The sequence below is a fragment of the Pelophylax lessonae genome (genome assembly GCF_965119305.1).
Source record: "Pelophylax lessonae genome assembly, chromosome: 9".
Classification (NCBI taxonomy): Eukaryota; Metazoa; Chordata; class Amphibia; order Anura; family Ranidae; genus Pelophylax; species Pelophylax lessonae.
The window spans coordinates 29405377-29431700 of NC_138776.1; the positions used below are offsets into that span (position 1 = coordinate 29405377).

The 26324-nt window shown below is 43.1% G+C and overlaps 1 protein-coding gene across 1 annotated transcript; it reads left to right on the plus strand.

Moving 5' to 3' along the window:
* Nucleotides 1-11999: 11999 nt before the first annotated feature.
* Nucleotides 12000-12935, plus strand: LOC309564187 (olfactory receptor 1J21-like; the record flags this gene model as incomplete). Its single annotated transcript, XM_082268819.1, has 1 exon — nucleotides 12000-12935. One exon carries the CDS (start codon nucleotides 12000-12002, stop codon nucleotides 12933-12935), a length of 936 nt encoding a protein of 311 aa, XP_082124945.1.
* Nucleotides 12936-26324: the final 13389 nt, after the last annotated feature.

Below are 26324 nucleotides of genomic sequence, written 5' to 3' on the forward strand. Positions count from 1 at the left end.
AAGTTGTGTCCTTAGACTTTATAGTAGAACTACCACCTTCTAAAGGATTTAATACCATTCTAGTGTACCCCAGGTTCCATGGGAAGTTGTGTCCTTAGACTTTATAGTAGAACTACCACCTTCTAAAGGATTTAATACCATTCTAGTGTCAGTGGACCACCTGACAAAGATGGCACATTTCATCGCTATCCGTAGACTACCTTCATCTAAACAAACAGCGGAACTACTGATGAAACATGTGTTCAAGTTACACGGAATTCCAAAGACTCTTTTATCCGACCGTGGTTCACAGTTCATCTCCAAATTTTGGCAAGCTCTTTGTCAAATATTACGGATTGAGCGAAAGCTCACTTCTCCCTACCACCCTCAGACCAACGGACAGACTGAAAGAGTCAACCAGTGTATAGAACAATATCTGCGTTGCTACACATCATACCTACAGGATGATTGGGTGGACCTTCTCCCTCTGGCGGAATTTGCTTATAACAACGCAACCCACAGTACTACTAAGCAAAGTCCGTTCTACTTGAACTATGGGTTTCATCCCACACTTCTTCCACCAAGCATCCTACCATCAAGTAACCCAGTAGCCTCAGACTATCTTACCCAAATAAAGGACTCTCTGGGTTTACTTAATACCACTATCTCACACGCCCACAGCCAACAAAAAAGGTACTACGACCTACGTAGAAGACCTTCTCCTCAGTATGCTATTGGGGACCTCGTTTGGCTATCGACAAGAAATTTAAGATTAAAGATCCCTAGCAAAAAGCTTGGACCTTTATTTCTGGGACCCTTCCCAATTAAGAAACTTATTGGAAAAGCTGCAGTACAGCTCACCTTACCAGCAGATCTCAAGATCCATCCCATCTTCCATGTGTCGCTACTGAAACCCCATGTTCCTAATCAAGGAATAAGGCCTACCATCTTGCCTCCACCTCCAGTACAAGTTGAAGGCGGAGAAGAATATGAGATTAAGGAGATTTTGGATTCTCGTATCCACAGAGGAAGACTCCAGTATCTCATAAGATGGAAGAACTATGGACCCCAAGACGACACCTGGTTGGATACCACTGATGTTCACGCACCTAGGCTTATACGAAGGTTTCACTCTAAATACCCGGAGAAACCAGTGCTATAGGCCTTCCGGAGCCGGCCTTAAGGGGGGGGTACTGTAAGATTCTGGTACCTCTGGTACCCTTATTTTCCATTTTCTTTTCAAATATGCGTCCCACCTTTCTAATACACCTTTAAGACGGATGACGTCATCGCCGAGCGCCGCAGAGCGGCTATTTCAACCGCCGGTGTTCTCTCTCACATTGTTCGTTCAACCTGCCTGTGTGTCCACATGCTTACAAGCTTGTCTTGCTACCGGAACCTCCAGCTATTCTCTTTTACTTGGAAACAGACCGGAACCACGCTACTGATCCATGTATCTCGCTACTGGATCACTCCCTCACTACTGGACCCTTCTACTACTAACCTTACTAGTGATAAGTACCCCAAAGGGGAATCCTCCATAACCTTACTTACACTATCTACCTCTGCACATTAAGGACTGTTACTATCTATGCATACTAATTCTATCATCTGCACTGTTACATAGATTGCTAGCTCTTGAGTCTACTACCATCTTTCCTTGCACTGGGTTAGTCTATCCTGTATTTGTCATCTGCTGTCCTTACCACCTGTTACCATACTCGATTACTAACCTATCTGCATTCTACCTAATACCATCTAATACTCTCCTGAACATTTCTATCAAGTGCTTGCCATCTCTGTCACTGTTCACACCTGTCCCTTCAGGACATCATCTTCATACTATCATATACATCCTATCACTCCAGGAACATCTTATTGAGTGTGTATATCTGTATGCTGAAGCTGACAGGCCCACAGTGATGAGTCTGGAGAGTTGGATCTGGTTATTCAACACATCTCTACATGACTACTGAGTGGAGATTCTGCAGCTGCAAATCCAGCCTACTACAAAAACGCAGGAGCGTTACACAGCCATTTCTACAAACCCAAAGCCATGACTACAAACCCTAATCCAGGCCATATTTCTCCTAATGCTATCTGGTGTACACCTGATTTTGAGCATTTGTGTTTGCTTTTTTGTTTAATCCTCAAATGAATTAATTAATTCCAACATTTTCTATCCTGAGATGTCATCTATGTCCTCCCTTAGGCCTTGGAACCTCTTTATATATCTCACCATTACATGTCCTACAGATATTTGTGATTTGCCGAGGGAGTAGCATGTTATCAGGTAAACATTGCTGTCTATATTATAGAAGTGTTTGAAAGGAAGCCCCAACTCCATTTAGTAAAATAAATATGCAAAGCAGATTTATTTTGTGGAGACATAAAACATATCATTCAGTTATAGGACCAGGCAATAGATAATAGTGAATTAAGGAAACAAAGAAGGCGCGTAGGCCTAGCAAATTAGCCTCAAAACATCTTTTATTAAATGGTATAAAATAGAGGTGAATGTACTCACAAACCAATGCTTGCATCAAAGCTTAGACATAACATCATCTGCTTAAGTCCATATACATAAATTCACAATGCTCGTAGACACATCAGCTAACGTGTTTCGAGGTTACCCTCTTCTTCAGAGCCTTGTCTGGATGACTACTGGTATAGCTGACGGACTCTTGTGGTTCAATTCCGTGCCTCTCGGCCTGGTGCTGTCACTTTGCAGATCCTCCTTTCAAGATACAACCTCGAAGCGCACTAGACGATGTGTCTATGAGCATTGTGAATTTACTGTACGTATATGGACTTAAGCAGATGATGTTATTTCTAAGCTATGATGCAAACATTGGTTTGTGAGTACATTCACCTCAGTTTTATACCATTTAATAAAACATGTTTTGAGGATAATGTGCTAGGCCCACACGCCTTCTTTGTTTCCTATACTTACAGTTATATCGGATGTCCCCAGTCTTTTAAGGACAGCGAGGAGCACTTTATCCACATGAGATGGCAAGATAGGAGATTGACACCACGTTGAAACTTATCTCACAGCGCAGGAGAGTGAACATAGCGACATTTTCAGATATTACTGAGTGTACTAATTAATTTAACACTCCAAGGGTGTTCAGTAAACATATTTAAAGGGCTACTTTACATTCGTAAAAAAAAAAAGACAAACAAAAACATAGCGTATGCAATTGCTATACAAGCGGTATTGTAATTTAATGAAGTAGGTAAAAATTCTGGGACTTTTAAATCATTGAATTTACAACAATATTTGTATGTAATATTCTCTAATTCTTTATTTATACAAAAATATATTAAAAGCGTGTTAAAATCATTAGATTGCTGAAATTACCTTTTAGAATGGTCATACGCAAACAAACAAGGTTACTGGAAAATATTTCTTTTTTTGTAACCCCATAGATTAAATTGATCAGGTAGTCTTTAACTCAGCACATTTCCTGGAAATCTAGCTTCTGATCCATCAGGAAGTATATAGGATCTAAATGATAAAACTATATATAAGTTATAAATTATAAAAACAACATACAATACAACATTCAATAACTTTAAATTTTTTTACATATAAGATGGGGGTTTTCAATAACCACATTTGAATGTTAGCACTTCAGGTTGGGTATGACCATTTTAAAGCAATGTATTGATTTTACTATGCCTTTAATACGTTTTTGTATAGATAAAGAATGAGAGAATTGTTTTAAACAAAACTATTGTTGTAAATGCAGTGCCTCAAAAGTCACATTATTTTTTATCTCTTTTTCAACAATATGTTGCACATATAGGGCGTTGGCACATTTAGTTGAGCCATTCTTTCTGAAAGTTGTTGTAATTTTAAAAATTACAAAATAAAAATGACCTTTCCTTTTCAATCTGTAGCTGCTGCCATTTTCTGTAAACTTCAATGCAATTTGCCATCCTGTGCTTGATTAGCTGCACTGGAGGGCAGGGATAACCTTGAGGGCAGAATAGACGCCTCATTTCTCAAATGCTTTCCATGCTATCACACATTTTTAATTTAAAAAAAAAAAATGTTATAAAACAAATAAAAATAAGAAAAAGCATTTTTTAAAAGCATAGGGTGCGCATGTCCATTGTAACCATAAATCGTGCTACACATGGGAGGTATTGCCATGACCGTTAGAGTAAGAACAGAAATTCTAGAACCATAATTTACAGTTAAATTTAAACTAATAACCCGTTAAAAGTGTCACCTGATGATAATTTTGGGTAGCATGATTTTTTTTATAATTTCATGGTTGTACTCAATTTGATAACTTGACATTTTTGGTATCTGTTTACCTGATGCAGCCTCATATTTTATAATTTTCAAAAAAATGAGTGTTGTGTTTGTTTTGCACTAAAATTCATTTTAGTGCATTTTTTCCTGATATTTGATCATTTGATAAATAGTTATGCATTTTTGTGCAATATAAAACAAATTAAACTGCAAACATTTTATTCTATGGGGCATCTTTTTTTCAGAAAATATTTAATTGTTTAAGAATTTAAGGCAATTACCATATTAAAATGCAGATTTTGACATATGGAAATTTCCAAAAGGTTTTTCAGATTTTCAAATTTGGAGCCTTGCAATTGTTAGGGTAACAATAATGTGACAAGGTGACACACGTGCCTGTGGTGGAGTCTTTAAGCAGCCATGCCGACACAAATTGCATAAGCATCGTCTGTCATAGTCATTGTCAGGAAGCCGGTCCAAGGCAATGATGTGTAGCAGATGCTGGAGTGAGTGATTGTAGACAGGAAGTGACTGAAAGAGGGTGAAGGGGATCAGTGGCACTGAAATGTAAGAACAGATGAAAAATAAGTAATAGCAATATCTTTTTGTTTATTCAAAGTTTTTTTTTTTTTCTTACACAATTCACACAAATACAAACAGATACCTATACAGACCAAAAAAAAATAAATAAATAATACAATTATTAATAAATAAATTTAACAATAACAATAATTTGTTCTTGTATATAGCAGTCATTGGTGGGAAATGTTTAGCATTACAGAACAATCAGTGATTCAATTAAATTCCGCACCAGTTTGGATACAATTCGAAATACACTGCTCAAAAAAAAGGAAAGGAACACTTTTTAATCAGAGTATAGCTTTAAGTCAATTAAACTCCTAGGATATTGATCTGGCCAGTTAAGTAGCAGAGGGTTGTTAATCAGTTTCAGCTGCTTTGGTGTTAATGAAATAAACAGGTGCACTAGATGGGCAACAATGACACAACCTCCAAAACAGGAATGGTTTTTACAGGTGGAGGCCACTGACATTTTTTTTTCTCTACTAATTGATTCTAGTTTTTCACTAGCTTTCCATTTGGCTAGGGTCATTGTCACTACTGGTAGCATAAAGCAATACCTGGACCCTATAGAGTTTGCACAGGTAGTCCAACTCCTCCAGGATGGTACATCAATATGTGCCATTGCCAGAAGGTTTGCTGTGTCTCCCTGCACAGTCTCAAGATCATGGAGGAGATTCCAGGAGACAGGCAGTTACTCTAGGAGAGCTGGACAGGGCCGTAAAAGGTCCTTAACCCATCAGCAGGGCTGGTATCTGCTCCTTTGTGCAAGGAGGAACAGGATGAGCACTGCCAGAGTCTTACAAAATGACCTCCAAAAGACTACTGGTGTGAATGTCTCTGACCAAACAATCAGAAACAGACTTCATAAGGGTGGCCTGAGGGCACAAAGTCCTCTAGTGGGCCCTGTGCTCACTGCCTGGCACTGTGGAGCTTGATTGACATTTGCCATTGAACACCAGAATTGGCAGGTCTGCCACTGGCGCCCTTTGCTTTTTACAGAAGAGAGCAGGTTCACCCTGAACACATGTGGCAGACTAGAAATGGTCTGGAGAAGCCGTGAAGAATGTTATGCTGCCTGTAACATCATTCAACGTGATCGGTTTAGTGGTTGGTCAGTGATGGTCTAGGGAAACATATTCATGGAGAGACACACAGAACTCTACAGGCTAGACAATGACACCCTGACTGACATTAGGTATCGGGATAAAATCTTTGGACCCATTGTCAGACCCTACGCTGGTGCAGTGGGTCTTGTGTCTCTCCTTGTGCTCAACAATGCCCTGCCACATGTGGCGAGAGTATGCAGCCAGTTCCTGGAGGATGAAGGAATTGATACCATTAAATGGCCCCCACGCTTGCCTGAAATAAATCCAATAGAACACCTCTGGGACATTATGTTTCGGTCTATCTGATGCCACCAAGTTGCACCTCAGTCTGTTCAGAAGCTCAGTGATGCCCTGGTCCAGATCTGGGAGGAAATACACCAGGATACCACCCGTCGTCTCATTAGGAGCATGACTCGAAGTGGTCAGGCATGCATACAAGCACGTGGGGGCCATACAAACTACTGAGGACCATTCTGAGTTGCTGCAATAAAATTCAGCAAAATGGACTAGCCTGCTGCATCATTTTTTCACTTTGATTTTCGGGGTGTCTTTGAATACAGCCCTCTGTAGGTTGATCATTTTAATTTCCATCAAACAATGTAGCATCCTTTTATTCCTAGCACATTATCCAGTCCATATCAGTATATATATCCAGCATGATATTTTTCCCTATTAAGATCTGATGTGTTTTCAAAGTGTTCTTTTAATTTATTTGAGCAGTGTACATCTTTCCAATACCAAAATAGCTTAGGACAGTGCCATAACATATGAATTAACGTGCCTGTATGCATATTACAACAAGGGCAATTAGGTGAAGGTCGATGACCCAAAAAAAAATATTTTTGAGGGGTATAATAGACTCTATGGCGTATATAAAGCTGTGTCAGCTTTTATGAGGAGGAAAGTGAAACTTCTGGAAGGGGCTTTAACGCCGCTATCCACTGATCCTTGTCTAAATCGCCTATATCTTGATGCCATGTCTGTCTGCATTTAACCAAACTGCCCCCACTAAAATTTCATATGTTACCACCACATGTTACCACCATAGAAAGAATGTTTGAAAAGTTAAAATATATGGGATCTAAAGGAGACTGAGACTGTAATGCATAGCGAAGCTGTAAATTTATTTACCTCTGGAAGAATAAAATTATTCCAGATGGGCATTTACTGTGTATAGCCTGTATGGCCCATAGTGACACACACAGCACAGCAAATGCCCTGCCTCCAACAAGGAGACAAGAGGATCTTTAGACAGGGAATTTTAATGACTTACAGTGCTTTAGGTAACTAAATGTTATCCATTTAGTGTTGTAAAGCCACTCAAGCACTTCTAAGTGGAAGCTTACCAGTTCTTCTTTGAAGCTTTTTTCCTGGGTAGCTATGCTCACTTCTCACTTATGAAGGGCATTTTTGTCACCCAGGTTGTATTTCAAAAATGTCCTCCTCTCCTTATCCCCATTATTATAGAAGAGAGGAAAGCGCCTCTTGAGTGTTGTAAATGATTTAATGACACAATAATAGTAGTGACTCACATGAAGGTACTCGTTAACGTGTGTGGCGTTGTGCTCCGGAGGCTGGATGTCTGCTCTGTTCAAGTGATGTCTGACAGTCCGGGAGGGCTCTGGAGACCCTCCTTTCTCGAGAAAGGAGTGCGTATGCCCGAACTTGGCATTGACCCATGCTCCGAAATGCGTTTGCGAAGCCCGGTTTGCCCTTACTGCCCTTCTCTATACACGTGATGTCAGACGCTGTTGGCCGCTGTCCGAGCTCCTCCAAGTTCCACCGAGTCTACCCGGAAGTCTGCAGAGCAGGTCTCCAGAGCCCTCCCGGACTGTCAGACATCACTTGAACAGAGCAGACATCCAGCCTCCGGAGCACAACGCCACACACGATAACGAGTGCCTTCATGTGAGTCACTACTATTATTGTGTCACCAAATCGTTTACAACACTCAAGAGGCGCTTTCCTCTCTTCTATATTTCTGATACAGAGTTGCTTCACTCCTCCGGTCAGCTGCCCTGAGTGTCCACCCTTCCATCCATCCATCCATCCATCCCAGGGACCGCCTCGGATCTCCCCCCCCCTTCCCCTCTGGATTTTAAGAGAGCACACCACCACTGTTGTTCTAGGAACTTGCACACAGACTTTAAATCCCCTCCTTGTGCCCAGACTTTTTATTGTTTATTCCCCATGTGATGGTGCTTCTTTTTATTTTACTCCGCAACCTGCCCACATTTTGCAGCCACCCAATATACAGCACCACCTGAGAGCGCCTATAACACTCCTTATTTCTCCTTATCCCCATTAGATTGAGGGATTAATAATTTACACAAGGAGTTTAACTCACAGGAAGTGACAAGCACACAGCATTTTTGGTAAGATTAACAGGTATTTTCTGTACTTGCTGCAAGCATTCTTAGCCTGAAAAAATGAAAGCTTATGTAGCCAACACATCTAAGGGCTGGTAAGCAGCAATGTATTACTTTTTTACGTTCTTGGATTTAGTTATTCTTTAAAGAAAATCTATCATTATATATTTTATTAACCTGTACTCCATGTCAAAATAATCTGAATACAATATATACCAATTTAAAATAAGTGCGTTGCCTCTTTAAGAAAAACAGATTAGGCATAATAATAATTTTAGCTAACGTGCTCAAGTACTTATGTGACTAAATAAATATAAATATAAGAAATCAATCAATAAACCACATCATCAAAAAATGATTGCATAAATTATTCTGTGAATTTATTTCAAATGTGCAAAAGGGCAGAAAGTGCTATTTTTCATAAATAATTAAAAGTCTAAAAACTCATAAAATGAGTGCTTGTGAAATCCTCCAACCGTATCTGGTGCTTTTCCAAAGTGTTTCACCACCTTCAAAAACACAAGCTCCTTACCAGAAAAGTTGACCTCTAGGTTATGGAAGGAGATTACAGTGCCGATGGATAATGCCTATCGTCAGGAGAGATACAGGGGTAAGTGCCAAGCATCGGGGCATGCCACAGAGCTTTCTTTGTGTTCCAGGAGAGATCCTGGGCAGCAGTTGGGTATACCTCATTCCCACTGGTTTCCACCAGTTTTTTGCTAAGGGAACTGCTGAACATATTATGATGTTGAAGGGAAATAAGCATTATGTGTCTTTCATCAGCTGCATTAAGTTTTCTTGATTGACCAGTGCGTCAACAGTCCTAAACGCTGCCCAGTTCTTTGTGTTTCTTCAAAAGAGCTTGAACAGAACATCTTGAAACCCCAGTCTACTTTAAAATAACTTCCTTAGAGAGACCTTGCTGATGCAGTATACAGCCTTGTTTCTTGTTGCTGTGCTCAGTCTTGCTATGGTGTATGACCTGTGACATGAAACTGTCTTCAACACAACCTCCCCTTAGTAGCAGAGTTTGGCTGATCCACACACAGCTATAAGTCTCCTACACAGCTGTTTCAGTTAATTACTGTGTATCAGCCTACATACGAAATTGATGATCATTAGCACCTGCTGGGTATGATTAGTTAATCATATACCTGACTCTAACCCTACAAAATCCCTAACTTTGTGTAAGTGCACAAATTGTGTAAGGATTGATGCTGGTTCGAAACCAAAGGGCAGGAACTCCAAATATTGGTTGATTTAGATTTTTCTTTTGTTCGCTTACTTTGCATGTTGTAAATTAATTAACCACTTTACCACCGGAGGATTTTGCTGTCTTACGTCTGGGCCACTTTTTGCGATTCGGCACTGTGCGAATTTAACTGACAATTGCGCGGTCATGCAACGCCGTACCCAAACGAAATTTACGTCCTTTTTTTCCCACAAACAGAGCTTTCTTTTGGTGGTATTTGATCACCTGTGCGATTTTTAATTTTTGCGCTATAAACAAAAAAAGAACGACAATTTTGAAAAAATAATAATATTTTTCACATTTTGTTATATGAAATTCCCCCCCCCAAAAAATGTAAAAATCAAAATTTTTTATCATTTTAGGCCAATTTGTTTTCTGCTACATATTTTTGGTAAAAAAAATTGCAATAAGCGTATTTTGATTGGTTTGCGCAAAAGTTATTGCATTTACTAACTAAAGGAAAGATTTTCTGTCGTTTTTGGTGTTTTTTTAATTAACGAGTAATGGCAGCGATCTGCGATTTTTTTGCGGGACTGCGACATTGCGGCGGACAGATCGGACCCTTGACTGACATTTTTGACACTTTTGGGGTTACCAGTGACATTACTACAGTAATCAGTGCTATAAATATGCACTGTTACTGTAAAAATGACACTGGCAGGGAAGGGGTTAATTTTTATTGGTGATCAAGGGGTTAATGTATGCCTGGTGCTTACTGACGTGTGTGGGGGGAGGGGACTATGTGACACAAGGACAGATTGCAGGTTCAGCTATGCTGAACCCTGCAATCTGACCCTGCCTGTCACTTAGGAGATCCGCCCGCTTGTGTTTACACAAGCAGGCAGATCTCCACACCCGATTCCCTGACGATCGGGGAAGAGCGGCAGCGATTGCCGCAGCTCCTCCCCTGGCCCGACTCCCGCTGTGACTGAATACAGTGGGAGCGAGAGAGGGGAATGTCTGGCGACGTAGGTCTACGTCGCCAGACGTTATCGAGCCACTTTGCCGCAGTAGAGCTCTAGTGAGCAGCGGCAAAGTGGTTAAAATAAACAATAAAATAAATATTTTTTGAAAGCATTCTTACTTTACAGTATTTCTTCACACCTGCCTGAATCTATGGCACAGTAATGCACCTCACCCATAGGATACCCCTAGAAGCTATAAATCACTGAAGTAGACACCCCTTTTACAGTGATCTTCATTAGCTTCCTGGTTCCTAGCCGACCAGCTATCATGCTTCATTGTGAACACAGAAGGTTGGCCAGTGGCATGCACACTATTCAGAGCATGCCTTGCATCTTCTCTCTGCATTCTCTAATTGCACAATGTAGTGAAAGTGACATCACCACCATCTCTCAACCTTGTTCAATCAGAGAATGCTTTGCATTCATTGAAAAAATTCAAAGTGATCTCTGAATGGCACCTGTGCCAAGTGGCTGACCTCTTGTGTTCAGAATGCAGCAGGCAGCCACTTGGCACAGGACACGGAAGCCAATGGAGATCTCTGTAGTAGTGGGTGTCCACTACAGTGACTTCCAGGTTCTAGAGCACCTTTCATGGAGAAACCCTTGAAATAACGTTCTGGTCTCAGGGAACCCTTGCTAATAATTACTATATCTACAACTCATGATACATTAGTGTGATGGTCAGTGGTAAGAATGCTCTTTACACTTATGGTCATTGGGAAGAATCACCTTCTTACAGATAGCAAAAAAGATCAATAGTGTCAGTGGTAACTTATCTGAGATGCAGAAATTGCTAATTCCTTAAGAAATACCTAGCAACCTCTAGAGCAGGGATATGCAAACTGTGGACCTCCAGCTGTTGCAGAACTACAACTCCCACAAGGCATAGCAAGACTCTGACAGCAACACGGAAGACACCTAGAAGCAGAAGCATGATGGGATTTGTAGTTTTGAAACAGCTGGAGGGCCACAGTTTGCATATCCCTGCTCTAGAGGGACCCTAATTTCCATGGAACCCCGGTTAAAAAAACATGTCGTAGAGAGATCCCAAAGGAATGGTATATACATAGTTACATTGGTCCAAGCTGGATCATTGTAACTATGTAAAATTATCCACACCTGGAATTCTTCAATAAAGACTGCTGTTTTAATACAGCGATATGGGCCTAAAATGCACAAAAATGCGCAGATCTTTTTTTCTTTACTTTTTCTAGTACTGATCTAAGTATTTGATACAGGAACATGAAATATCTCACTGTTTGGGTGTCAGCAAAACTCGATTAAAATACTGGAAAATGTTCCTGACACGCATTAGAACTGAGGAAATTGTTTGGGTGAGCTATGAAATATCTTCAACATTACAGATCCTTGTTGGATATGGCTGACTGCTACTTGCCAAATGATGACCTGGACATAATGGCAAGCATATTTTATATATTAAATAAAAAAATCATATCTTCTTCAGTCCAGGCAGGAAGGATGGAGATATGCTGGAACATTACTGGGAATGTGTTCTACATTTTAGCATTTTCCACCACTGAAACGGGAAAATGTCTCCTTTTTACTGCAGTTCTACTGATGTATTTGACGACTGTTGTTGGCAACATGATCATCGCTCTGCTGGTGTGTTTGTCTCCTCAGCTCCATACTCCAATGTATTTCTTCCTGGGTAATCTTGCCATAGCTGATGTTTTACATGTTTCAGTCACTCTTCCAAAACTGCTCTCCATACTCCTAACACATGACCACCGGATGTCTTTCTCTGCCTGTATGGCTCAGGTGTGCTTCTTCGCATTGTCAGGTGCTTTTGATAATTTTGTGTTGACCTCCATGTCCTATGACCGATATATAGCAATCTGTAAGCCCTTACAATATTCCTTACTGATGGGTAAAGATGTATGCCTTTCGTTGGCAATGTCCACTTGTCTTATATCTGTGATTGATGCAGTAATCAATGTGATAGTTACATCTTTGTTATCTTTCTGTTCCACACAAAATGTTGACCACTTCTTTTGTGATCAGAAAATTTTGTACTCCATTTCCTCTAATGATCCTGCAAGCAGAAACATACTTTTGGTATCTCAGATTATATTGTTGGCAACTTTACCTTTTTTGTTCATTATAACTTCCTATGTATTCATCCTCTCTGCCATACTGAATATTCGGTCATCAAAGGGGCGACAAAAAGCTTTTTCTAGTTGCTCCTCTCATCTTACCACAGTGTTATTATTCTTTGGTCCAATCATTATATTGTACACAAAACCAAAGTCTAAGCATTCTAGGGAATTGGACAAGTTGTTGTCATTGCTCTATACAGCTGTGGTTCCAACGCTCAACCCATTTGTCTACACTTTGAGAAACAAAGATATTTTGAATGCTATAAAAACTGTAACAAGGAGGTGTAACATGTATTAGTTAACCACTTAAGGACCGAGCCCATTTCTGACACATGTTGTTTACAAGTAGGGTTGAGCGAACACCTAGATGTCCGTGTTCGACGGGTTCGGCCGAACTTTAAAAAAAAGTCCGGGTCCGTGTCCCGGACTTTTACCGAACTTTTCCCGGACACCGAACCCCATTGAAGTCAATGGGGACCCGAACTTTAAGGCACTAAAATGGCTCTAAAACACCAAAGGAAAGGGCTAGAGTGCTGCAAATGGCAGCAAAACGTAATTAAGAGCATGGCAAGTGCTCTGCAAACAAATGTGGATAGGGAAATAACTTAAAACAACAAAAAAAAAACAGAAAAATAAAACAATGTTCTTCTTCATCTCTGAAGGACGAGGCCCATATGGAGTAGGAGGGAGGTTGAGGTGGTGGTGGATGTGGCGGTGACATAGGCGTGCGCACAGGGTGTGCTGGGTGTGCCTGGGCACACCCTAATCACCTAGGGCACATAGCATTGCCAGTGAGGAGATGGGAAAGATCTCCCTGGGACCTGCTCTGCTCTATTTCTCCTTGCCTACAGGTACATGGCCCCGATACATTACTCTCCCTGCTGGCAAACACATGCATGTGTATTTCAACTTTGGGGTGCACACCTTAATGCAATAGGCTGCGCACACCTATGGGCGGTGTAGGTGGAAGCGGCGGTGGAGGAGGACCAGGGCCGGATTAACAGCATCATGGGCTTGGTGCTGAGGATTTTGAAGGGCCTTAAGGGCCGTGCCTTGCCATGCACCCAGAGGAGGAAGGGTGCAGCCATGCATGCCTAATTCAACATGGGATGCTGTCTCTGAAGCCCATAAACACATCCATGCATCGCCAACTGTCCCTCCTTGTCCGGCCTTCACGCTGTGTGGGGAGGTTCTGAGGGTGCTGCCTGGGGAAGCGAGCATAGAAGCCAGACTTCTGTGTTTACAAGTGACAGAAGAGCGGTAACAGTGAATATGGCCAACCCGGGGCCTATATAAAAGGTAGGGGCCTGGAGCTGCAGCTCCAATAGCCCCTACATTAATCTGGCCCTGAGGAGGAGGACGAGGTAGCCAACACTGCTTCTTTTCAAAAATTTTAAATGAGGGTACACCCCAAAAGAGTGAGAAAGAGCAAAAATGGAACAATGGGTGGGTAAGGTCGGTATCCATTGCTATTCTGCATAAGGTACGGAAAAGTCCCGTGGGATCCATGCCTGGTTCATTTTAATGAACGTGAGCTTGTCCACATTGTCTCTGGACAGGCGGCTGCGCTTGTCTGTTATAACGCCCCCAGCCGTGCTAAATACCCGTTCAGATAATACACTGGCTGCAGGGCACGCCAGCACCTCCAAGGCGTAAAGGGCAAGCTCAAGCCATGTGCCCAATTTGGAGACCCAGAAGTTGAAGGGGGCAGACCCGTCATTCACTACATGTAGGCGTGTGCACACATACTGCTCCACCATGTTGGTAAAATGCTGCCTCCTGCTAAGACGTTCCATCTGAGCTGCTGGTGCTGCTGTTTGTTGTGGCGTGCTGACAAAGCTTTTCCACATTTCGGCCATGCTAACCCTGCCTTCTGAGGTGCTGGCGGTGCCCTGGTTGCGTTGGCGACCTCCTCCTCCTCTGCCTTGTGCTTCCACTGTGGCCCCGCTGTCAGATGGGAATGCCAGCAGCATGGCGTCTACCAGCGTGCGCTTGTACTCGCGCATCTTGCGATCGCGCTCCAGTGAGTGAATTAAGGACGGTACGTTGTCCTTGTAACGGGGATCCAGCAGCGTGGCCACCCAGTAATCAGCACAAGTTAGAATGTGGGCAACTCGGCGGTCGTTGTGGAGACACTGCAGCATGTAATCGCTCATGTGTGCCAGGCTGCCCAGAGGCAACGAAAGGCTGTCCTCTGTGGGAGGTGTATCGTCCGTGTCCTCTGTATCCCCCCAGCCACGCACCAGTGATGGCCATGAGCTGGCCTGGGTGCCACCCTGCTGTGAACATGGTTCCATCTCCTCCTCCAGCTCCTCCTCCTCCTCATCCTCCTCATCCTCCAGAACTGTGCCCCTGCTGGACAATTGCGTCCCTGGCGTTTGCGTGTGCAGGAACCCACCCTCGGAGCCCCTTGCGAATGACTGCCCTGAAAGCCTTGGAAATGTTACCTCTTCATCCTCCTCCTCCTCCTCATCCTGTGCCACATCCTCTTCCATCATCGCCCGAATTGTTTTTTCAAGGAGGCATAGAAGTGGGATAGTTAAGCTGAGAACGGCGTCATTGCCACTGGCCATGTTGGTGGAGTACTCAAAACAGCGCAACAAGGCACACAGGTCTCGCATGGAGGCCCAGTTAAATTAAATAGCGGAATAGAAAATATGATCCAAAAAAAGTGTATGTATATCACACGTACACAACCACACTGGGCCCCAATTACTATTGTTTGTACCCCTAAAAGGCTAGATGAGGAGTAGGGGGGGTATGGAACAGGCAGCACCCTCAAACCTTCAGAAGTATGAGATGAACCCCAACAACTTGGAAAGGTGGATCTCTCTCACACGTACCGACACAGACTATCCCCCAATTTAACTGATCCCCAAAGGTTTTTGATTAAATAGCGGAATAGAAAATATGATCCAAAAAAAGTGTATGTATATCACACGTACACAACCACACTAGGCCCCAATTACTATTGTTTGTACCCCTAAAAGGCTAGATGAGGAGTAGGGGGGGTATGGAACAGGCAGCACCCTCAAACCTTCAGAAGTATGAGATGAACCCCAACAACTTGGAAAGGTGGATCTCTCTCACACGTACCGACACAGACTATCCCCCAATTTAACTGATCCCCAAAGGTTTTTGATTAAATAGCGGAATAGAAAATATGATCCAAAAAAAGTGTATGTATATCACACGTACACAACCACACTAGGCCCCAATTACTATTGTTTGTACCCCTAAAAGGCTAGATGAGGAGTAGGGGGGGTATGGAACAGGCAGCACCCTCAAACCTTCAGAAGTATGAGATGAACCCCAACAACTTGGAAAGGTGGATCTCTCTCACACGTACCAACACAGACTATCCCCCAATTTAACTGATCCCCAAAGGTTTTTGATTAAATAGCGGAATAGAAAATATGATCCCAAAAAAGTGTATGTATATCACACGTACACAACCACACTAGGCCCCAATTACTATTGTTTGTACCCCTAAAAGGCTAGGAGTAGGGGGAGTATGGAACAGGCAGCACCCTCAAACCTTCAGAAGTATGAGATGAACCCCAACAACTTGGAAAGGTGGATCTCTCTCACACGTACCAACACAGACTATCCCCCAATTTAACTGATCCCCAAAGGTTTTTGATTAAATAGCGGAATAGAAAATATGATCCCAAAAAAGTGTATGTATATCACACGTACACAACCACACTAGGCCCCAATTACTATTGTTTGTACCCCTAAAAGGCTAGGAGTAGGGGGAGTATGGAACAGGCAGCACCCTCAAACCTTCAGAAGTATGAGATGAACCCCAACAACTTGGAAAGGTGGATCTCTCTCACACGTACCAACACAGACTATCCCCCAATTTAACTGATCCCCAAAGGTTTTTGATTAAATAGCGGAATAGAAAATATGATCCAAAAAAAGTGTATGTATATCACACGTACACAACCACACTAGGCCCCAATTACTATTGTTTGTACCCCTAAAAGGCTAGATGAGGAGTAGGGGGGGTATGGAACAGGCAGCACCCTCAAACCTTCAGAAGTATGAGATGAACCCCAACAACTTGGAAAGGTGGATCTCTCTCACACGTACCAACACAGACTATCCCCCAATTTAACTGATCCCCAAAGGTTTTTGATTAAATAGCGGAATAGAAAATATGATCCCAAAAAAGTGTATGTATATCACACGTACACAACCACACTAGGCCCCAATTACTATTGTTTGTACCCCTAAAAGGCTAGGAGTAGGGGGAGTATGGAACAGGCAGCACCCTCAAACCTTCAGAAGTATGAGATGAACCCCAACAACTTGGAAAGGTGGATCTCTCTCACACGTACCAACACAGACTATCCCCCAATTTAACTGATCCCCAAAGGTTTTTGATTAAATAGCGGAATAGAAAATATGATCCCAAAAAAGTGTATGTATATCACACGTACACAACCACACTAGGCCCCAATTACTATTGTTTGTACCCCTAAAAGGCTAGGAGTAGGGGGAGTATGGAACAGGCAGCACCCTCAAACCTTCAGAAGTATGAGATGAACCCCAACAACTTGGAAAGGTGGATCTCTCTCACACGTACCAACACAGACTATCCCCCAATTTAACTGATCCCCAAAGGTTTTTGATTAAATAGCGGAATAGAAAATATGATCCCAAAAAAGTGTATGTATATCACACGTACACAACCACACTAGGCCCCAATTACTATTGTTTGTACCCCTAAAAGGCTAGGAGTAGGGGGAGTATGGAACAGGCAGCACCCTCAAACCTTCAGAAGTATGAGATGAACCCCAACAACTTGGAAAGGTGGATCTCTCTCACACGTACCAACACAGACTATCCCCCAATTTAACTGATCCCCAAAGGTTTTTGATTAAATAGCGGAATAGAAAATATGATCCCAAAAAAGTGTATGTATATCACACGTACACAACCACACTAGGCCCCAATTACTATTGTTTGTACCCCTAAAAGGCTAGGAGTAGGGGGAGTATGGAACAGGCAGCACCCTCAAACCTTCAGAAGTATGAGATGAACCCCAACAACTTGGAAAGGTGGATCTCTCTCACACGTACCAACACAGACTATCCCCCAATTTAACTGATCCCCAAAGGTTTTTGATTAAATAGCGGAATAGAAAATATGATCCCAAAAAAGTGTATGTATATCACACGTACACAACCACACTAGGCCCCAATTACTATTGTTTGTACCCCTAAAAGGCTAGATGAGGAGTAGGGGGAGTATGGAACAGGCAGCACCCTCAAACCTTCAGAAGTATGAGATGAACCCCAACAACTTGGAAAGGTGGATCTCTCTCACACGTACCAACACAGACTATCCCCCAATTTAACTGATCCCCAAAGGTTTTTGTTTAAATAGCGGAATAGAAAATATGATCCCAAAAAAGTGTATGTATATCACACGTACACAACCACACTAGGCCCCAATTACTATTGTTTGTACCCCTAAAAGGCTAGGAGTAGGGGGAGTATGGAACAGGCAGCACCCTCAAACCTTCAGAAGTATGAGATGAACCCCAACAACTTGGAAAGGTGGATCTCTCTCACACGTACCAACACAGACTATCCCCCAATTTAACTGATCCCCAAAGGTTTTTGATTAAATAGCGGAATAGAAAATATGATCCCAAAAAAGTGTATGTATATCACACGTACACAACCACACTAGGCCCCAATTACTATTGTTTGTACCCCTAAAAGGCTAGGAGTAGGGGGAGTATGGAACAGGCAGCACCCTCAAACCTTCAGAAGTATGAGATGAACCCCAACAACTTGGAAAGGTGGATCTCTCTCACACGTACCAACACAGACTATCCCCCAATTTAACTGATCCCCAAAGGTTTTTGATTAAATAGCGGAATAGAAAATATGATCCCAAAAAAGTGTATGTATATCACACGTACACAACCACACTAGGCCCCAATTACTATTGTTTGTACCCCTAAAAGGCTAGGAGTAGGGGGAGTATGGAACAGGCAGCACCCTCAAACCTTCAGAAGTATGAGATGAACCCCAACAACTTGGAAAGGTGGATCTCTCTCACACGTACCAACACAGACTATCCCCCAATTTAACTGATCCCCAAAGGTTTTTGATTAAATAGCGGAATAGAAAATATGATCCCAAAAAAGTGTATGTATATCACACGTACACAACCACACTAGGCCCCAATTACTATTGTTTGTACCCCTAAAAGGCTAGGAGTAGGGGGAGTATGGAACAGGCAGCACCCTCAAACCTTCAGAAGTATGAGATGAACCCCAACAACTTGGAAAGGTGGATCTCTCTCACACGTACCAACACAGACTATCCCCCAATTTAACTGATCCCCAAAGGTTTTTGATTAAATAGCGGAATAGAAAATATGATCCCAAAAAAGTGTATGTATATCACACGTACACAACCACACTAGGCCCCAATTACTATTGTTTGTACCCCTAAAAGGCTAGATGAGGAGTAGGGGGAGTATGGAACAGGCAGCACCCTCAAACCTTCAGAAGTATGAGATTGTGTTCACTGTACCCCACAAAGATTGAGTTCACTGCACCCCACAATGATTGTGTTCACTGCACCCCACAAAGATTGTGTTCACTGCACCTCACAAAGATTGTGTTCACTGTACCCCCCAAAGATTGTGTTCACTGCACCCCACAAAGATTCTGTTCACTGTACCCCACAAAGATTGTGTTCACTGCACCCCAAAAAGATTGTGTTCACTGCACCCCAAAAAGGATGTTGTTCACTGCACCCCAAAAAGGATGTTGTTCACTCCACCCCAAAAAGATTGTGTTCACTGCACCCCACAAAGATTGTGTTCACTGCACCCCAAAAAGATTGTGTTCACTGCACCCCAAAAATGATTTTGTTCACTGCACCCCAAAAAGGATTTTGTTCACTGCACCCCAAAAAGGATGTTGTTCACTCCACCCCAAAAAGATTGTGTTCACTGCACCCCAAAAAGATTGTGTTCACTGCACCCCACAAAGGATTTTGTTCACTGCACCCCAAAAAGATTGTGTTCACTGCACCCCAAAAAGGATGTTGTTCACTGCACCCCAAAAAGGATTTTGTTCACTGCACCCCAAAAAGATTGTGTTCACTGCACCCCACAAAGGATTTTGTTCACTGCACCCCACAAAGATTGTGTTCACTGCACACCAAAAAGGATTGTGTTCACTGCACCCCAAAAAGATTTTGTTCACTGCACCCCAAAAAGATTGTGTTCACTGCAGCCCAAAAAGATTGTGTTCACTGCAGCCCAAAAAGATTGTGTTCACTGCAGCCCAAAAAGATTGTGTTCACTGCAGCTCACACACAGAAAAATGGATGTGGATCACTGACACCTGCCTATCTCCAATCCCACACCACACAGCAATATCGATTGTAGTTTGTAGAACACAGTTTCCCTAAAATTCAGCAGACTCTGTCCCTAACAGGATTGAGAAGAGATCGTAGATCAGGATTGAGTGCAGACCCCACCCCCCACACAGCAATATCGATTGTAGTTTGTAGAAGACACTGACCCTATAATTCAGCAGACTCTATCCCTAAAATGCCTACAACTCGCCCTGCCTAAACACTCCGACCTGTCCCTCAATTCTATCCGGACACAAATGGTTTTTTCCTGCCTATCTTTCCCTAATCAGCAGCCAGCACGTTGATGTGTGCTCTGTCCCTGAATCTAAGCAGCATAATGACGCCGCTGCGGCTGCCTCGAACTTATAAAGACTTGGTCACATGCTTCAGACGGCCAATCACAGCTACTGAGACATTTGCAGGCATGGCTGGGATGGCTTAAGGCACACCAGTTAAACGATTGTTGATTGGCTGTTGAAAGCCCGCCATGAAAAGAGCGCCAAAGCATGCAAAACCCGGAAATAAAACGACCGAACACGGATTTTTACCCGAACATACAGTAAAGTGTCCGTGTCCGTGTTCGGGTACAAAAAATCCAATTATTCGGTACGAACACGAATAATACAGTCCGTGTTCGCTCAACACTATTTACAAGTTAAAATCAGTATTTTTTGCTAGAAAATTATAAACCCGATTCCAAAAAAGTTGGGACACTGTACAAATTGTGAATAAAAACAGAATGCAATGATGTGGAAGTTTCAAATTTCAATATTTTATTTAGAATACAAAATAGATGACATATCATAAGGTTAAAAATGAGAAAATATATAATTTTAAGGGAAAAATAAGTTGATTTTAAATTTAATGGCATCAAAACATCTCAAAAAAGTTGGCACAAGGCCGTATTTATCACTGCAAACGTCTGGGGACTGAGGAGACAAGTTGCTCAAGTTTGGAAATAGGAATGTTGTCCCATTCTTGTCTAATACAGGCTTTTAGTTGCTCAAGTATCTTTGGTCTTCTTTGTCGCATTTTCCTCTTTATGATGCACCAAATGTTTTCTATGGGTGAAAGATCTGGACTGCAGGCTGGTCATTTCAGTACCCGGATCCTTCTTCTACGCAGCTATGATGATGTAATTGATGCAGTATATGGTCTGGCATTGTCATGTTGGAAAATTCAAGGTCTTCCCTGAAAGAGACGACGTCTGGATGGGAGCATATGTTGTTCTAGAACTTGGATATACCTTTCTGCATTGATGGTGCCTTTCCAGATGTGTAAGCTGCCCATGCCACACGCACTCATGCAACCCCATACCATCAGAGATGCAGGCTTCTGAACTGAGCGCTGATAACAACTTGGGTTGTCCTTGTCCTTTTTTGGCGTTCCAGTTTTCCACAAAGAACTTCAAATTTTGATTCGTCTGACCACAGAACAGTTTTCCACTTTGCCACAGTCCATTTTAAATGAGCCTTGGCCCAGAGAAAACCCCTGCGCTTCTGGATCATGTTTAGATATGGCTTCTTTTTTGACCTATAGAGTTTTAGCTGGCAATGGCGAATGGCACAGTGGATTGTGTTCACCGACAATCTTTTCTCTAAGTATTCCTGAACCCATGTTGTGATTTCCATTACAGTAGCATTCCTTAATGTGATGCAGTGCTGTCAAAGGGCCCGAAGATCACGGGCATCCAGTATGGTTTTCTGGCCTTGATCCTTACACACAGAGATTGTTCCAGATTCTCTGAATCTTTGAATGATATTATGCACTGTAGATGATGATAACTTCAAACTCTTTGCAATTTTTCTCTGAGAAACTCCTTTCTGATATTGCTCAACTATTTTTCGCTGCAGCATTGGGGGAATTGGTGATCCTCTGCCCATCTTGACTTCTGAGAGACACTGCCACTCTGAGACGCTCTTTTTATACCCAATCATGTTGCCAATTGACCTAATAAGTTGCAAATTGGTCCTCCAGCTGTTCCTTATATGTACATTTAACTTTTCCGGCCTCCTATTGCTACCTGTCCCAACTTTTTTGGAATGTGTAGCTCTCATGAAATCCAAAATGTGTCAATATTTTGCATGACATTTCAAAATGTCTCACTTTCAACATTTGATATGTTATCTATATTATATTGTGAATAAAATATAAGTTTATGAGATTTGTAAATTAGTCCATTCCTTTTTTACTCACAGTTTTTACAGTGTCCCAACTTTTTTAGAATTGGGTTTGTACTTAGGACCCCTAAACATTATATATATTTCTTTAGCAAAGACTCTGGAGAATAAAATGTGAGTCGTTTCAATGTTTTTGACACCCGGTATTTGCGTAGAGGTCTTTCAAATGCAATTTGTTTGGAAAAAATACATTTCACTGCATTTGAAAAAACTAAACAGTAAAGGTAGCCCTTTTTTTGTATATTGTGAAATATGCCTTTCCTTGATTTCTTGATTTCACCCTCTGTTAGCCATAGTTAATATGGTTATGGTGTTTAGAAAGCTAGGGTCCACATTCAGTGTATATACATAGAATTACAAAGAGAAACAATGTGGTTATGGTCTTTGGAAAGCTTGGGTTCAACCTCAGGCTATAGCCATAGGGGTTGATTTACTAAAACTTTACAGTAAAAAAATCTGGTGCAGCTGTGCATGGTAGCCAATCAGCTTCTAACTTCAACTTGTTCAATTAAGCTTTGATGAATAAGCCTGGAAGCTGATTGGCTTTTATGTAAACCTGCACCAGATTTTGTGCTCTCCAGTTTTAGTAAATCAACCCATAGAGTTACAATGTGGTTATGTTGGTTTGGAAAGCTGGGGTCCACCATTAGAGATGGCCTTGCGGTTCACCCGGCGGTCAGTTCGCGGCAAACTTTGCTTGTTCGCAGTCCGACAATTTTGCGAACATATGGCGTTGTTCGCAGCAGCCATATTAGTTTACATTGGGGAGAACTTTGACCCATGACACAGCCATCAGGTGGAATGGGACAGCCAATTGAAACATTGCAGCACAAGGACATACCCCCTATCTTATAAATAGACCTGATCTGGCAGCCATTTCACATTCTGCTTTTTGTCAGTGTAGGGAGAGGGTGGCTGTGTTCAGCAGGGACAGACTGTCAGTGACACAGATCGCTCTGTTAAAGTCCACAAAAGTCCTTTTAAGGGCTGGTATTTGGTATAGGTGTACTGTCTCTTTTGTCAGTGTAGGGAGAGGTTTGCTGTGTGCACCAGGAACAGATTGTCAGTGACACAAATCGCTCTGTTAAGGTCCACAAAAGTCATTTTAAGGGCTGTTATTTGGTATAGGTGTACTGTCTAATTTTTGTCAGTGTAGGGAGAGGTCTGCTGTGTGCACCAGGGACAGAATCGTCAGTGACACAAATCGCTCTGTTAAGGTCCTCAAAAGTCATTTTAAGGACTGGTATAGGTGTGCAGTGCACTGTATAGGGGTGTAATCCACTTATAATATACTTTCTAATATAGAAAGCATATTATAGTGGATTTGTATTGTGCACTGTGCAGCATTATGACTGGTGTGTTGAGCGTTTCTACAGCAATACTACAAACAGTGAAAAAAGCACTTTTAAAGTATTATAACTGGTGTGATAGACCAGTGGCCCCCCAATACTACATATTGAAGTGGGGTGTTATCTGAGTATACTTTTATAAGTGTATTTGTGTTCTGCAACAATATTGCCTCTTTTGCTGTGTTAACTCTGCTACACACAGTGCCAAACTCACTGACCAATTTTTTGTACAACTGGTGTGATAGACCAGTGGCCCCCCAATACCACATATTGAAGTGGGGTGTTATTTAACAGTATACTTTTATAAGAGTGTATTTTAGTCCTGCAAAAATTTGGCCTCTTTTGCTGCGTTAACTGTGCTACACACAGTGACAACAGTTACTGGCCAATTATTTGTAGAACTGGTGTGATAAACCAGTGGCCCCCTAATACCACATATTGAAGTGGGGTGTTATCTGAGTATACTTGTCTAAGTGTATTTGTGTCCTGCAACAATATTGCCTCTTTTGCTGCGTTAACTCTGCTACACACAGTGCCAAACTCACTAGCCAATTTTTTGTACAACTGGAGTGATAGACCAGTGGCCCCCCAATACCACATATAACAGTATACTTTTATAAGAATGTATTTTAGTCCTGCAAAAATTTGGCCTCTTTTGCTGCGTTAACTATGCTTCACACAGTGAAAACAGTTACTGGCCAATTTGTAGAACTGGTGTGATAAACCAGTGGCCCCCCAATACCACAGATTGAAGCGGGGTGTTATATACCTTGTTCCACATATACTGCGCTTCTCTAGAGACTTTTGTCACAGGGTAATTTAAAAAATGACAGGCAGAGGAACAGGCAGGCCCTTACTGTCACGGAACCATGAACCAGACGTACAACAACAGATAAGTGAAAATAAGAAAGCTTTATTGAAAAACAAGCTGTAAAGCAAAAGTCCAAACGGATGGCGAAACTGATGCAGAGTCTTTTGCGAAGCCAGGGGTCAGGAACCAGCAGGGTAGTCAGACGAAGCCAGGATCAGGAACCAGCAGGGTAGTCAGACGAAGCCAGGATCAGGAACCAGCAGGGTAGTCAGACGAAGCCAGGAACAGGAACCAGAAGCAGCAGCAGTCTTAGAAGCATGTGAACACAGGAGGACCAAGCAGGGAACTGAAGCCACAGACCTCCTATATATATGAGCTAGGCATCCAGCTCCTCCCAGTGGGAAGGAGGAGCCGCAGGGTGGGAGGCTACAAGAAACCCAGAAACCAAGATGGCCACCAGCACATGTCAAACGAAGGAGAACAGCAAGAAGGTAAGACCATGACAGTACCTCCCCCTCAAGGGCCCCTCCTCCGCGGAGTAAAGAACGGTTTCTGAGGGAAGCGTACGTGGAAGGCTCGGAGCAAGGCAGGAGCATGGACATCTGCGGAGGGAACCCAGGAACGCTCCTCTGGACCATAACCACGCCAATGAACCAAAAACTGCACCCGACCGCGGACCAGGCGTGAGTCCAGGATATTGCTCACCTCATACTCCTCACGATTGCCCACTCGGACCGGACGAGGCAGAGGAACCGAGGAAGTGAAACGATTACACACCAGTGGCTTCAACAGGGAGACATGAAACACGTTGGAGATCCGCATGCCAGGAGGAAGCCCAAGGGCATAGGCTACCGGGTTTACCCTGCGAAGCACTCGGAAGGGACCAACAAAGCGAGGCGCCAGCTTGGGAGTGGGCACTCGAAGGTTGAGGTTGCGGGTGGACAACCATACACGGTCTCCGGCCTGGTAGGAAGGAGCAGGCACTCGTCTGCGATCAGCCTGGAGTCTCTGGCGCTGCGCAGAGACCTCAAGGGACCTCTGGATCTGTACCCAAGAAGCACGTAGGACGGAAAGGTGATCCTCCACAGCCGGAATATCCTGGGGAGAGAATACCTCCGGTAACACGGCAGGTTGGAACCCATAGTTGGCCATGAAGGGAGACGTCCCAGAGGAAGAGTTCACCGCCGTGTTCCTGGCAAACTCAGCCCAAGGCAGGAGGTCAACCCAATTGTCTTGGTGATCGGAGACATAGCAACGAAGGAATTGCTCCAAGGCCTGATTGGATCGTTCTGCGGCCCCATTGGACTGAGAGTGGTAGGCCGAGGAGAAGGAGAGATGAATCCCCAACTGGGAGCAAAAGGCGCGCCAGAACCTGGACACAAACTGACTCCCCCGATCCGACACAATCTCCTTGGGCAAACCGTGCAACCGGAAGACCTCCCTGGCAAAAATCGTGGCCAACTCCTGTGCCGAGGGTAACTTCTTGAGAGGAACCCAGTGGCACATTTTGGAAAACCGATCCACAATCATGAGAATGACCGTATGGCCTCGGGATGCAGGGAGGTCCACAATGAAATCCATCCCCAGGTGTGACCATGGGCGCTCCCCGGTGGCTAAGGGTTGCAGAAGGCCCAACGGAAGGTGCCGAGGAGACTTACTCTGGGCACAAACGGAGCATGCCGCTACATATGCGGCGATGTCGGAACGTAGGGAAGGCCACCAGAACAGACGTGAAACAGCCCAGGACAGCTGATTCTTTCCAGGATGCCCCGCGGTCTTGGAGTTATGGTAGGTTCGCAACAACCGAGTGCGCAACTCCTCAGGCACAAAACATCTGCCGTTGGGTCTCCCAGAGGGAGCACCAGATTGAGCCGCCAAAATCTGCTCACCCAGGGGAGAGGTCAGGCTGGTGCGAATGGCGGCCAGGATCTGATTCGGAGGTATGACCGAAGT